The sequence below is a fragment of the Corvus cornix genome, chromosome 1A, assembly GCF_000738735.6.
Source record: "Corvus cornix cornix isolate S_Up_H32 chromosome 1A, ASM73873v5, whole genome shotgun sequence".
Classification (NCBI taxonomy): domain Eukaryota; kingdom Metazoa; phylum Chordata; class Aves; order Passeriformes; family Corvidae; genus Corvus; species Corvus cornix.
In genome coordinates this window covers 67734422-67748943 of record NC_047057.1, presented here as the reverse complement: position 1 = coordinate 67748943, position 14522 = coordinate 67734422, and the positions used below count along the sequence as shown (strand labels likewise).

Sequence of the window (14522 nt, the reverse complement as noted above, 5' to 3'; positions counted from 1 at the left end):
GACAAGAGTATTTGCAGTCATCAGAGAACTTTGCAGTCAGCTTCAATAACATCACTCCATTTTTTTCACTTTTTTTTAACATTTTTTTTGGCAGCAAAGCACTTAGTAGAACCATCTGTCTTTCTATTAGTGTTTTTGAGTCCTGTTTTGAAGCTTCTTCGCTTGGCAAAGTCACTTTCATCCTTGGAAACCATTTAAAAAAAAGTTATGTGGCTTTTTGCCGAAGAAGAGTACTATGCAAAAATTCCACATGGCTGTTCATTTTTGTTCTAAAAGAATTCAGTTACTTTGTCTTTGTCTTAAAAAAAAAAAAAAAGCAAATCACAAAACCTCAAACAAAGCAAATAAAAAATAAACTCATGAAGAAAAGGCAGGTATTGGACAGCTCTAGGATAATTGAGTAGGAATAGAGAACAAATCACATTTTATGTGTTTTTTTTCTCAGTTGAAAATATGTATGCCTTCTAATTAACAGGATCAGAATAGAAAGGAAAATATTGAAGTAACAAAAAATGGATCAAGCTAGTTCAGTGAGTGGAGCTACATCTACTCTATCTTCAGTCCCAATCTTCGTCTCCCACTGCAAGAATTTCTGTCAACAGTTCTCTTGAACTCCATCCTTGAAAATTGTTTCAGACTATAAAGATGCAGTCAGCACACACAGGGTTGTTGACAGGTCCCGGCAAAAATTAAAAGGGATGGTAATCCCAAATTTTGTATCACTATTATGCCTGGTAATGGTGTTGGGTAAACCAAGACACATCCTGGATTTTCAGGAGATTAAATGAAAAGAAAATTAAGTGCAAATGGTGCAGTTTGAACAGTGGCAGCCAAGGACTGGTGCAGGTTCTCTTTTGCCAGTTCTACTGTCCAGGCAGTAATGAAGGGAGTAACACCTTCTTGCACCCCTCATCATAGAAGGTTGTCTGTTGACATCCCTAATTTTCTGAGTTACCTAAGGCTACCGACCACAAACTAAAATGTAGTTTTCAAAAACATATCTACATCCGATGCCTCAGCTTTACAGTGCCATTAAAAATCTAGATGAGCTCTCTTAAAAACTGAGCCAGTCTTTCTTTACTGACTGATCTGGTCAAAACAGTGGGGGTTTTAAATTAAGACTATTCATTTAGCATTTTAATCCAGCAAACTTTGTGTTTCTCACCTGTGTGAAATACAGAGACAATTTCCATTTCTAGCATTTAAAAACTATTAACAGAACTGGGTAAAAGAAACAGCAGTAGACATTGTGCCGTGGCCCACTTCCAGCTTTGATGACTAATTTCTTCATGTCTTAAGTCCCCTGCAGTATCCAGTTACAATATAATATTTTCCACTTCCTGACTTGCATGGTTGTGTACAGTTGCTGTGCAAAGTTGAATGCCTAATACTTCAGACATAGCTATGTTTTATTTGTCAATAAAGTGTCTTAGCTTTCTTTCTGAACATCCCAGAGACTTTTTCTTTTCACATGTACAAATAAGTGCATGTGTAGAAGCAGAAAAATAGTACTGGCTTGTGCTGTGTGCTGCTTGTGCACTTACTTTTCCTTCTGAGGGGGTGTCTGTGTTTGGGCTCAGTCAGGGTGAAAGCTGCTGTCTGAGACAGATACTGCTACACAGTTCAATAGAAGAGAAGAAAGTACCACCCTACAGTCAGAGATAAGTGAGTCATCATGAATTGTGGGGGGAGTAATTTAAGTGGGATATAGATATGCCTCAGTGGAATATTTCAGTTTATTTTGGATTAATGTAATTCATATGAAGTGTTTGGCAATGAAGGTGAAGCTGAACAGCTGATGCTAATGAAACACCCCAATATAAGAGGTGTATTCAAACCAGACCTCTCAGATCAGAAGTGAAAGAAAGCATGTTACCAGACATTGTCCCCCCGAAAAGTTCTGTGTTTGATTTTCCCTCTCCTGTTCAGCAGGTCCAGGGTCAGCTGCCTCCATTAATGATTCCCGTATTCCCTCCAGACCAACGAACCCTAGCAGCAGCTGCACAGCAAGGATTCCTTCTTCCTCCTGGTTTCAGCTACAAGGCGGGATGCAGTAAGTCCTGTAGATTTTTTTAGCTGGAAGTGGGTATAGGGCACAAATTCATGCCAATCTGTATGTAACACCTCACCAAAGGACAAAGCCATTAACTTGCTGAGTTGAGTGTAAAACAGAGGATTAGTTGTTACAGTATGAGAAAAAGTTGTCAGGGATGAAGAATGTGTTTCAACGTAACAGCCAAACATCTCACACTAGAGGTAGAAGGTGCGCCTTCTCTCTGACAAGTCTTTCTGACAAGTGAACATGCTCATGACCACAAACTTGCATCTGAAGAGAAGCTACTTGAAACTTCCCAATAAATTTCAACATTGTTGTAAGAAAACATGTTTTTTCCTGAAGCAGACTGCTTGCTATTTGTGAACTGAGGGCCTATTCTAGTCTCTTTCTTCACACAGAACTCACATTAATCTCAACGGAGGTTCTGCACAGAGATCAAAGATAGCATATGCCTTTCAGTTTGATGGACTAACACGAACTCTGAGGATATTTGTGAGAGCCTAACACTAAAAAATATAGCACCTACTTTTTTAATCTTTGAAAGATTTGTATTGTTCCCTACATTTCCCAGATTTTTCTTTTGAAATTTTATTTAAGCCTTCTATAGGATTTCATGTTCCTGTCAACAGGATTAGAATATATACAAGTTAAGAAATAATGAAGGAACTTTATTTCCATGAATAAACTTAGCTAGAGCATGAATTTCATAGACTTGTTTTCATGCACTTCTGCTTGTATAACTCCTCTGCCATCAGTTTTCTATTGAGTTATCCAGGACTTGCTTGTTCTATCCTTCTCTATCTCCAGTATGGGTGCTTGTTATGTCCGTGTCTCTGTATCCATCTGTATCATTGACTAACTCATTAATTCATCAGTTGGTTTGAGTTACTCAGCACTTGCCACTGCTGCATTTTTGTAAACTTAGAACGTAAAAAGATTTCTTTAGTTAAGCTGGCTTAGCCCACAATTTCAGATTTCTTTCAGCTTCGGAACATCATAGACACAGTACCTGAGCACTAACTTGAGTTCCTTTGGCCACTAACACTTTTTCCTGGTATTTTATAGGCTGGGACCACTATTGAAAAGTACTGTTCCAAACACTTCACATCCCTCAACAGCTGCAATGCCAAAACATAGTCTCATTCAGTTCTTCCAGTGATTTCACACTTGGTCTCTCTTGACTGGGAGAAGTAGTGATTCACATTACAGAATGTATAACTGTAAGCCACACTGATTATGAATGCTACCATAACTGTAGGTCTGGAAAAGGTCAGGAAAGCACACTGTTAGACATATCTGGCAGATTATATTAGTTCCATGTTAATGAAGTCCGTTTTGGAAAGAAGGAGTTGAGGTCGTTTTTTCCCTTCCTTGTCACCCCCAAGACAGTACTTACATGCACACTAACTCCATGATAGTTCTATAGTTCCTCACATCTGTGAAGTAGATATGACATTATGTGTTTGTGTAACCTTGAAAATTAAAAGGCAAAAAGAGCAAAGTTTCTGCTGCTGCTGGCAGTAAGGCTTAGAATTAACAGTATGCCAAGATCTAGGACTGAGCAGAAGCCAGTGGAAAAAGACAGCTCTGTGTTTGGTGATTGCCTGGCATGTTTGGCTGAATTTGACTGAGAAGCTGAGGAGAAGAGATAAGTAGCCCAAAGGGTTTCTTCCTTTTACTCACCGTCTAGTGTAAACAAAAACTTGCATACACATTTAGCTACATCTAGAAAGCTTCACCTAGCTGCCTTACACCTAGCTGCATTTAAACCATAACATGTTCACATCAAGTAATGTTTTTGACAGATCATTAAAACATATTTCTCCCACTTTTTTGCTTGTCCTACTGTGTATCAGTCCACAAGTCTTACTTGACTGTAAACCAGAGAGCTTTGGATAAAATTTTGTTAAGTGCTTGAGTGATTTAGGAGACTAAACCTTCATCTGAAGAGTAACAAAGGCACTAGGATCTAAGTCATAGGGGTATTTAGCAAATTCTTGTACTGTAAACTTTAGTGCAGTCACCTGTGCTGTCTTGAACTGAGCTGAAGTGGGTACCAGCATTGTACTGCAACAGAGAATATACAGCAGATTAATTTGCTCAGCTTCTGAATGTGTTAAATGCCTGATTTTCACTGAGTTTGCTTTTGGGAGCAAAGCCTTCCTAGGAACTTCTGAAGACCCCACTAGCATCGTCTCTACATGACTGCCATTCTATGTTTTAAAATTAGTTTATGTGCCTGATGAAAATGGAATCTCACTTCTACATCTCCCCAGTCCTTTTGGAAAACCTACCCTTCTTTCTGGACTGATTACATTTTTCAGAATTTTTTTCTGTGGCTGATTGATAGAAATTCTCTAGTGATTATTCTATTATTTAATAGCATAAACAACCTGCACAAAGGAATGATAAAAAACTCCATGCAACAATTCTGTTTCAGTCACAAATAACAAAAAACTGTTAAAGTTTTCACATACTGTTTCTCAAAAAAAGGGAGATTTAAAAATTTGGGGGAGAAGGAAGAGAGAATTATTGCAACAACCAGTGTTGTCAGAACTAGCTAGTGATGTAGAGTTCTTTGATTCTGAATATCTGTTGGAGATGTGTTTAAAGGGACATTTATGCTATTCTGCACCCTGCCCCTGTGAGAAGTCAGATCTCCAAAAGGGAGACATATGGGCCAAGCTTCTTGGTTAAGCATTCTCAAACTTGCTTCTGTCCAGGCTGGGACCACAGTGACTCTCAGTTAAAATTGCTTAAAATGAGATGGTCCTTTTCATGGAAACACGTTTGGAAGGGATTAAAGAAGCAGTCTGCTCACAGTCGTAACCTTTGGAAGGGGGCTGTGGTTGGAGGTGGTGGCCTCTTCAGCCAGCACAGCCGGAAGAGAATGTGTGATCAAGCCTCAGGGTCAGCAAAAGAGAAGAAATGATGAATAGTTGTACTGCTGTTTTATTTTTATTCAGCTTAAATAATAAAACCAAATTAACTTATGCAGTGCTTTCTGATTCACCTGTACCTCCCAAGAGAGGGTCAAATGTAAGTCTCCCAGTGGCTTCAGAGTATGTATGTGGCAGGGTTCCTCAGGCAGTGCTTCCCAAAAGACTCATGACTTACCAGACGGGCTGGAAAGGAGGATCACTGTTTTCTCTACACATACTTTGTTTTCTGAGCATTCAGACTGAAGATAATGCAAAAATAAATTGTAGCAGTTAATAGCAGTGGTCCATTTAGACTCCTTTCGTGGCAGATACCTAAGGTAGACTAGAAGAACAGGGCAGAAATGTACTGATACTTCATCCCCCATCCTTTGCCAGGTTCCAGTGACTGAGGACTCATGAACCTTCTAACCCAGTGGTGGCATCATTGTGTGATATGTTACTGAAAACAAAGAGTTTTCCTCTGCTCGGTTCCAACCTGATTGAAAACATTCCAGAGAGATGAAATGCTCAAAAAAATACAGCACTATCAGTCTCTATTATGAGCAGAGCAAATGATTCAATTATGCTTTTCCAAATCTTTTTTAAAATTGGGTAAATAAAGGGAGGAGAGGGGTAAATATTTTCTCCGTGGTTACATGGCAGGTCATGGTCTTTGGCTTCCAATTTGATGTACTACATTTCCTTTTCTTTCTTTTTCTCCATAGCAGATCATGCTTGGGAGTGGCTTGGTTTTTCGTTTTGTTTTTTTAAACAGATGGTTTGCATTACATAAGGGACAATTTACACAAGTTGACACTTCCCCTTTTTTCTTTATGGCATATTGTGTGGTGGTAAAGTTGGCAGAGATGAAGGGAGGAACTTCTATTAGGATTACATTTCTATTTGATAAAAAGATTCATATTCTGTGGTTCCAGTTAATTTTTAACCTCCATACCTAGATATAATTGCATGTATAAAATATTTAATATTATTATTTACAACCAAAGTATTTTTTCGTATGAGAAAAATAAGTTGACAGTATGTGATGGGCTATATTGTCCCCAGTTAGCAAGGAAAGTACCGATTACCTACTTATTTGCCCTATACTTACTTATTCATGCAATGTGTGCTATTTGAAATTGAAATGTTTTGATTTTTCATGTGAACCTTTTTATATGTATTTTATTATACACATAATATGTAATTTTTAGGTAGATATATAATGCAAATCTTTTTATGAAGGGCTGATGTTTCAAAGTGAGTTGTTAACTAAGTTAGTGACTGGCAGCATGAGCAAATTTTAGGAGTTGACCCCCGTATCTCAACTAATTAAACTGGTTTTAGCAGCAGGCAAGCACCTTCCATTTCAGCTGATGCCAAAATCAAACGAAGTCCGATTACTGCATTTCCCAAAGCTTCTCCCACATTTCGGCTCCACAGATTGGCTCAGGTCATTTAACCCTTCCTTTGTTCTCCTTCCATAACCTTATCACTTGTTACTCCTGCTGTTGCTAGTTCGGCTCTACTCATGGTACTTACCAGATAATAGACACAACTCCCAGGATTTTAGCAATGGCAAGGGAAATGTCAGCTCTGCTGAGGTCTGAGGAGCTGTTGCTGTTGACTTCACTGAAGTCAGATTTCACACCAGATGATGCAGATCTGCTAGGGCCACTCTTAGAAATAATTAGAATTTATTTACAGCTAATTAATATTTGAGAAGTGCTTTGAAAGCATAAAAATGGTGCAAGTGATAGAAGAGAAAAAGTTTGTATTGTGCCCTTTAAAAACTGCATAGTTCTGCCTCTGAGCAGGCTGCTCGTCAGTCATAGGTAGTGTGATCCTTTTATTAATGCATATATGTATGGATTTGTACGTGGAATATTAAGGCATGGCTGTACCTCCTATATAAGAGATACAAAAGGGAATGAAATAAAGATTTGGGAAAGCACAAGGTACTGCTTCTGGGAACTGGGATACAAAAAAGGCAGAAGGAGGTAGGATGAGAACAGTGTTGTCAGGGTCTTCTTCAACAAATCTAAGTATTAGAATGGACCAGGTCAGAATGTTTCTGTGCTTCTGCATTTGCAGCACTGTTTGCCAGTAGTTTTCCATTCAAATACACAGAGTAGCCCAAATTTTGATGGGTCTTCCCTAATAAGTGATGCTAAGTAAGATTAATTTAGGAAACTGCACTTCAGCACTTCTTAAAACATTTGATCGTCATGTTAAAAGGGAAGGGAAATGTTGAATTGCACCTAAAGCAGTGTGGTGTGTTCTGTCAGTCCTGAGGCTTTTCAGGATGATTGAAGCTGTTGAATTCCATATAGTTTCTTCTGTAGAAGATGAAGAACAACCCACCTTGTTTTCTAAACTGAGGTGTGCAAGAAATTGAATTATTTGGAGATTTTTAGGATTTGTTTCCTTTTCTCAGGAAACAATAGTTGCCAAGTCTTTATTTCCAGAAATAGGATTTATCCCAAGTACATTTTCCAGGCTATTGACAAATTCTCAGGAAAGCTTCTAGATAGCCTTTTATTTGCTGATACCTGTGTTATTTTTATGGTAATATGACAAATTTTGGAAACAAGAATTGTTTTTCTTTGCCCATTCCTCCTGTCCCCTGTGGATGATTTGTTGTAACAAATTATATTGTGTTTGTAGTCAGATGCCATCAACACGAGGTTTTTTGAAAGCACTTTAATCACTATTTCAACCATATCCAATTAGGGGGAAAAAAATCTGAATATACAATAGGTACATTGTATATGTCTTGCATATCAGCTTGTTGCTGCTGTAAGTGTTCTAAATAAAATAATACACAGAAAGTTATTGATGAAATATCTAATTACCTCTTAAAATTGGTGAAATATGAGAGATGAAAAAGTCAAGCCTAATAAAATTGAAATATGCTGAATTTACCGTTCATCTATGTTCTGAACAATAATGTTGATGTCTGATAAAAATGAAGCTCTCAGTTAATTGGTTCTTCACATAATACAATAAAATTAATGTTTAGGAGTTAAATACCATAAACTTCCTCAGGGAAATTTGCTGATGTGTCTCTGTTTTTCAGTCAGTCACATGTTTCATTGTTTAATGGAGTATCATGTGGATTGTCTTACAATTTTACTAGTGCTCAGTGTCCATTTTTCTGTCTTCTAAAGAGACTTGAGTGCTTATTTCTGATTTAACTGTGTCAGCTGTGTCAGCTGACATGCAGGTCATTGACAATCACCAAATCACAAGAAAAAACTATTGACATTGCTATGCTTTTATCAGAATGACAAAAATAGAAACCATGTGTTGCGAGGACCACATACTGTAGCTTCTTTATAAAGATGCTAGTCATCTTCCAGGGCTACTGTTTATGTCTTGGAAAAGAGAGACCATATGACTAAACCCTCATGTTCCCCGCAGGATAAGGGAAGAGTAATAGCATTGTGGATAGAAACAGCAAGAAGGAGGAATTTTTGGTAACAACTTTCCCTCTCCGCATCCATGAGAATGTGTCGGTTCTGTAAGGTTGCAAATGCAACGGAAGGAAACAAGGCTGCAAAATATAAAAACACAACTAAAGATTGTTTCTAAATGAAAGAATTCCATAGCCCCCAATCTCTGTGTGGCTTTTCCTAGTAATTCTAATAAAAACAAAGCAGACAAGCAAAATAATAGGGTCCTGTAAAAACAGGCTGGTAGTTTCAGCTCAGTTTCTAGGCCATGAAAGATGTCTGGTATTACTGCACTTTTATCCATAGTGGGGCAGCAAAATAAAGTCCTGATTTTTTAAATTCATGAATGTGTACAAACCTTTGTGGAAATACATTGGCTTTCCTTGGAAGCTGGAGTTTTTGAATAACTGTAATTTACTCAACAGGTATAGAAATACATTAAAAAATGTGTATCCTGCAATCATAGGATTATTCTGGTTGGAAGGGATCTCAGAAGGCTTGCTTGAAGGCCTCTTCCTTCAAGTGGGGTCGTCAAGGAGATAGGATCAGATTACTCAGGGCTTTATTCAGTTGGGGCCTGCAAAGTTCCAATGACAGAGAGTCCATAACCCTGTTTGGACAGCTTGTTTCAACATCTGGCTGTCCTTGTGGGGAAAATCTCATCCTCCCTTGATTCACATTATGTCCATTGGCTCTTGTCCTCCAAGCAAACCCTGCCAGAAGGAGCCTGGCCTGTCTCGTTGATCACCTTGTAGGGATTGGAAGGTTGCTTTTAGATCCCTCCAAACCCATCCCTTCTGTAGACTGAATTGTTTCTCTAAAAACACAAAACAGGCTCATCTCTCAGCCAGTACTGCCCAGAACTATCTTCAGAGAAAATCAGGGAACCACTTTGGATTTCTTTCTGGAAGCCACTGGTGGTATCTTCTACATACTCTTTGTCTTATTAATTTAAATCCATAATCTCTAGAGACAGAAGTCAGGGAACACTGCTTATGTCTTTCACAGTCTCCCATTACTTTTACTGCACGTCCACCATCACACCAAGAAAATGAAAGGAAAATGAGGTTGAGAATAAGTGACTGGGGAGAGGAGATACAGTGTCTTTCCTGTCAGTTGGCCATCAGCTGTGATTATTCATTGTAAATACACTTAAGTGACAAATTGAGTGTAAAATTATTGTGGCTTTTTCTAGAATTTGTCAAAAATGGGGGAAGAGAATGTAGAATTCCTTTTCATTCAACAGAATCTACTATAAGAAAATGGTTATTTTGGTATTCTTCATGGAATTTAGTTTAGCATACTGGTCTTGGAAATTATCATTTAAGAGTTAGGTTTTGTTTCATACTCTTCATATTCTTTACACTGTTTTCTTTTTTTCTTCTTCTTCTTCTATGACCGCCACCTTTTTTTCATTTGTTGTCCCTGAGAGATAGGTAGGAGGTAAACAATGAGTTTTTAAAAAACAGTGGGAAATAAATGCCCTACTTCTCCTCTTCTGGTATCCTTTTTTTTTTTAAGAGAAGAAAATTTCAGGAAAAAGTCAGTATTCTGTTGTTTCATATAATCAGGTTCAACTTAAAAATCCTGTCAAAACATTATAATTTAACATTAGCATGTAACTTGATTTATATAGCAAGTAAGACAATTGTGCCTGCTCTGAAGAGCTTGCAGCCTGTCAGGAGACAAGACAAGACACTAGGGGGGATTACACCATGAAGAGAATAAATGAGATGAGTGACAGAAAAAGGAATACAAAAAACATCTTAAAGAGTTTTGGTGAATGGTGCTCTTATGCTTTATTTTCACTTTTTTAAAAAAAGTCTTAATGTTTTTTAATTTAAAAAACTCCTTTGATAAAACTTCACAAAACATATAAATGGTTAAAGAGCCATTGTTGTATTTCCACAAGTACAGAATCATTTCGTACCCATGAGTTTGGTACCCAGTCAGTTGAAAATCAAGTTCCTAAACACAGGGCTGTTATTCTGTGTGTTGGGACAGGATGTTCACTTGGCTCTGTACCACAGCTTAACTTTTGCAGAAAAGTGTTTTTGGTGGAGGATCATAGGAGAGTTCATAGAAAGAGTGGTTTGAAAGTGAATGTACTTCATGAAAAATCCTCTGGTAAGCAAGATCTTGGAAGATTATTTTGGGCAAGGATGAAGGTGTGATTTGAAATTGAAAGAAGTTGCAGTGCATAAATTATCAGGAAGGAGGTTCTGGGTGTGTTTGTGGAAGACAGACCAGAAGAAGGACGGAGAAATAAAGTATTGGCACAGAGTTGAGGATTCAGCCTTGTGTTTTTCCTTGGTCCACTGGCATTGCCCACAGTGGGCACCAACACCTCTAATATTCCCCATCAGCTCCCCCAGGCTGACTTTTCCTCTTCCCTTCTTTAGCTGCTGCATCACCAGTGCATAAATTCTGTGTTCTCTTTATGTAGCCAGTCTTGAATAATTCTGTTCTTCAAAGTGACGTCACCAACTAGCTGGGAAATAATTATATTTTAGGCAATAATACATCAGCTAATGAAATAATTTTTACCTTGTTGTCGCCATAAAAATCCCAGCCTTTGATCTGCTCCAGATTTTACCATATGGCCTACTCAATAAAACTTCGCTCTGATGCTTTGTTTATACAAAAAGTCCACACATAACAAGAGAGGTATTTTGGAACATGAAACAACTACACTAAATGTTTCTTTTGGTAGCTGAAAGATGCTCCTGCCTGCATGCATTAGATCAGTAATGAATTTTGTAAATGAAAATTTAACATGGTTGTTTGAGATTTTATTGGTGTTTTCAGTGGTACAGACTTGAGAATGGCTTCGGAAATACCTGTTTCTAAGAACTGTATGTCTTGTCTCACATTCCTGCAATGTTCCTAGAGCTTGGGGAAAAAAAAAGGTAGCTACTTCTTAAATCTAAAAATAAGGTATTTACTGAAGATGTAATGAAATAGTTAAGACAGGCATTTCTCAGATTTCAAAATTAGCTAAAACTGCTTAGTCAATAACTTCACTCTGATATGGGAATAAATTTAAGGATAGTAGAAAGATGTACTATATTCTAGAGTAACAGCAAAAAATGTGTATTTATCAGATAAGACCTGAGATCTTTGTTAGTATTTTGAGGGCTGGCAGTTGCTCCTGCAGCTGTCAATATGATGTCCTATGTCAATAAATGAGCATCCTATGTCAATGTCAATATGATGTCCTATGTCAATAAATGAGTGCTTGGCATCCTCATGGATAGGGTCCCAAAACCTTCCCTGTGTCGGAAGTGTCTGAAGAGTTGTCTGTGGGTTTTAATCTTGGCTCTTCCACTGGGCTATTGGTGGGAATAGTGGGAGTTACAAATTAGCATGCTGGACTGAGGTTTATACATGTCTGTGGAGAGAAATGTGGGAGAGTGCATGGAAGCTGATCTTTTAGTATATATGTTTTAATACAAATCATTCAGAACTAGAAAATTTAATGGGCTGTAAAAATCAGCATCCTAGTGAGAAGCTTTTCCCTCATTCTTGGTTGGATTTTTTGGGGGGGTTTTGTTTGGTTTTTTTTGTTTGTTTGTTTTTTCGTGGGGTTTTTTTTGTTTGTGGTGGTGGTGGTGTTGGTTTTTTTCAGATGAGAATTTAAAAATTTTGTTTTCCTTTATGGCTGTTTTTTGATCAGAATGTCTTCTTTTAGAGAGAATTTTAGAATGATGCTGAGATCAGCCCTTGGGCTACTGGTGGTGTGGAAGCGGCTAAACACCACTGACCCTGACACTCACGGTTTCTTTTTCGCTGTGTCTTCACATGTTTAAGGCCCACTACTTAGGTCACAAGATAGCTCTCCAGAAAATTTCAAGTCAGAAAAATTTTTGTTTCAGTCCATGATATGAAAAGGAAGGTGGGTGCCTCAGAAAGCAAAATAAAATTGGAAAATGTAAAACAGTGGTATTCTCTGGGGAAGAAAAGGAAAACCAAGCAAGTCAGGAAATCTGTTGCCTATTGACAAATAAATAAATAGAAGTGTTGTGACCTGGGGCTGGTGCAAACACTTGGGAATGGGGATGCCTGGGTGGACATTTTAGTTTGCATTGCTTGGCTGGTCAGCCTTGAAGGACTGTGAGGCTTCAGTCAGCAAAGCATTATGTAAGGTATTCTTAAATATAAACGTGCACAGTTAAGATATTTAAGTTAAGTATCTGTTAAGATACTTTGCCAGCCCAGTTTCTGCTGGTCCTCCATTACTAGAAGTTGTGGTATTTAATTGGTAACAGGAGGAGATCAAAATCCTTGAATGAAAAGTCTAAAGAAGGTTATATTAGAAAAGGGAAAAATAAACATTAGCAACTTTCCTGAATGTGTGTACACCAACACAGCTTATTTCTAACATTTAAAAAAAATTAGATAAATTTCTTTCCCTTTGTTTTCTGTTTCCTGTAACTAAGGCTTGATAACATTTTAAATTTTAATTCAATAATAATTATTAATAATTGTACAGAGCACCCTGCATTACCTCGATTGTCTCTTTTATTTTTTCACCCAGTCCATTAAAAAAAAAACACAATAAAGGGGAAAACTTTTAATCTAGCTTTTTAGTGAAATGTACAGGAATATTTAGGTAAATTTTCGTGATAGATTGTTCTGCTTTTTCTGTAATCTTATTCCCACTGGCTGTTTTTGTGCAACAGAAATCAGGCTTGCTACCAGAACAGAGGGACATACAGAAATGCTCTGATGAGCCTTATTTTGGTGGAAAGTGTTAAAACATTTTATCACTTGGATAAACAATATAATGTGTGTTACATTTCTTATTCGTTTTGCTAGTTTTCTTAATAGTTTTGTGGATGGGGTAGTATGAAGTTTCTTTTAACAAATCAGATATGTTAGAAGGGACCAGAAGTGAGCACTCCGTATGATTAAAACGTGCCAGTCTCCATCTCAATTTTTGCCATTTCAGGTAATTTTCCTTTATAAATGCCTGCAATTTTTCTTAAAACCTTTACTGGGTCCCCTTACCTCATTAAGCATAATGCAGTTCTTACTAAAACTGAAGTAGTTTTCCCTCAGAAGGAAAATTGAATCTCGAGTCGTGAAGTGGAGTTGGTACAGGGATTTCAAAGGCATGTATCTGATTTCCTTAGCTTCACGTGCTTTTTTCCTGTTGTAGGATCAAACCCTGGCACTAAAGAGAGATTTTTTTTTTTTTTTCACCTCAAAGAAAACAGAGTAGTCAATTGAGTACCATTTCTACTCTGTGAGGCTCAGTTTACTAACAGTGAGTGGAGTTTAGTTAACTTCATATTTTGGACAAGCTTGTAAATTTGTTCCCTTCTAATGCTGTGATGTTATCAAGGTTGTACTGTTTTCCTTTTCTTCTCCTCCACCCCCATCTTCTTTCTTTTCTTTTTTTGAAGTGCAGCCTTCTGATCAATGTGCACTTTTTTTTTTCCATTTCCCTAAATACATCATGAAAAAGGATGAGGTTTCCGCCTTAATTGCTTGTGCCTTTTATTCACATTCCTCTCTCAGCCAGAATTGTGAAAAGAGTGTTAGTAAAAGGCTGCACAATAGAGCTTTTCATTAGGCCTCAACAAGGCACACAAAAGAAGGCTTTTGGAAAGAGTGAATGCAGGACTTTAATTTGCAGGTGGAGAGTAGATAAAAGGTGCTGACGCCTCTATTATTCTCTTACTTAGGTGACCCCTACCCCGTTCAGCTGATCCCAACTACCATGGCAGCTGCTGCCGCAGCAACACCGGGCTTAGGCCCACTCCAACTGCAGGTAAGTCCCAGCACAATGCAGAGGAGGCAAAGGTTAAGTAAATATGAAAACCAGTTTTCTCTTCATTTGGAACACAATGCAATTAACAGGGGTTTTGGGGCTGTTCTCTTCACATAAAATTTGCATCTGAAACAAAAGAGTCATCAAATGATAACACATTTTCCTTTTATCTTGCTGGAAGTTTTTGTTACATTTTTGTGTCTCAGTTGTCTACTACTACTCAGTTGTTAACTACTACTAGGTTTGTACTTTGAATTTCCTCATAGCAGTACGTTTGCTTTTCTTATTGACATGGTTTAACCCCAGACAAACTCAGT

At 37.7% G+C, this 14522-nt stretch overlaps 1 protein-coding gene across 14 annotated transcripts in view; it reads left to right on the top strand.

The window, feature by feature from the left end:
• Positions 1-14522, top strand: part of SOX5 (SRY-box transcription factor 5) — a 613556-nt gene that overhangs the window by 511784 nt on the left and 87250 nt on the right. For 12 of the 14 annotated variants that reach the window (XM_039570312.1, XM_039570314.1, XM_039570311.1 and 9 more), the window contains 2 exons: positions 1930-2053; positions 14120-14205. In XM_039570312.1, the coding sequence (XP_039426246.1) occupies positions 1930-2053; positions 14120-14205 (210 nt within the window). The remainder of the gene's footprint in view (positions 1-1929; positions 2054-14119; positions 14206-14522) is intronic. The other 2 variants (XM_019288762.3, XM_019288758.3) reach the window with 1 other exon arrangement.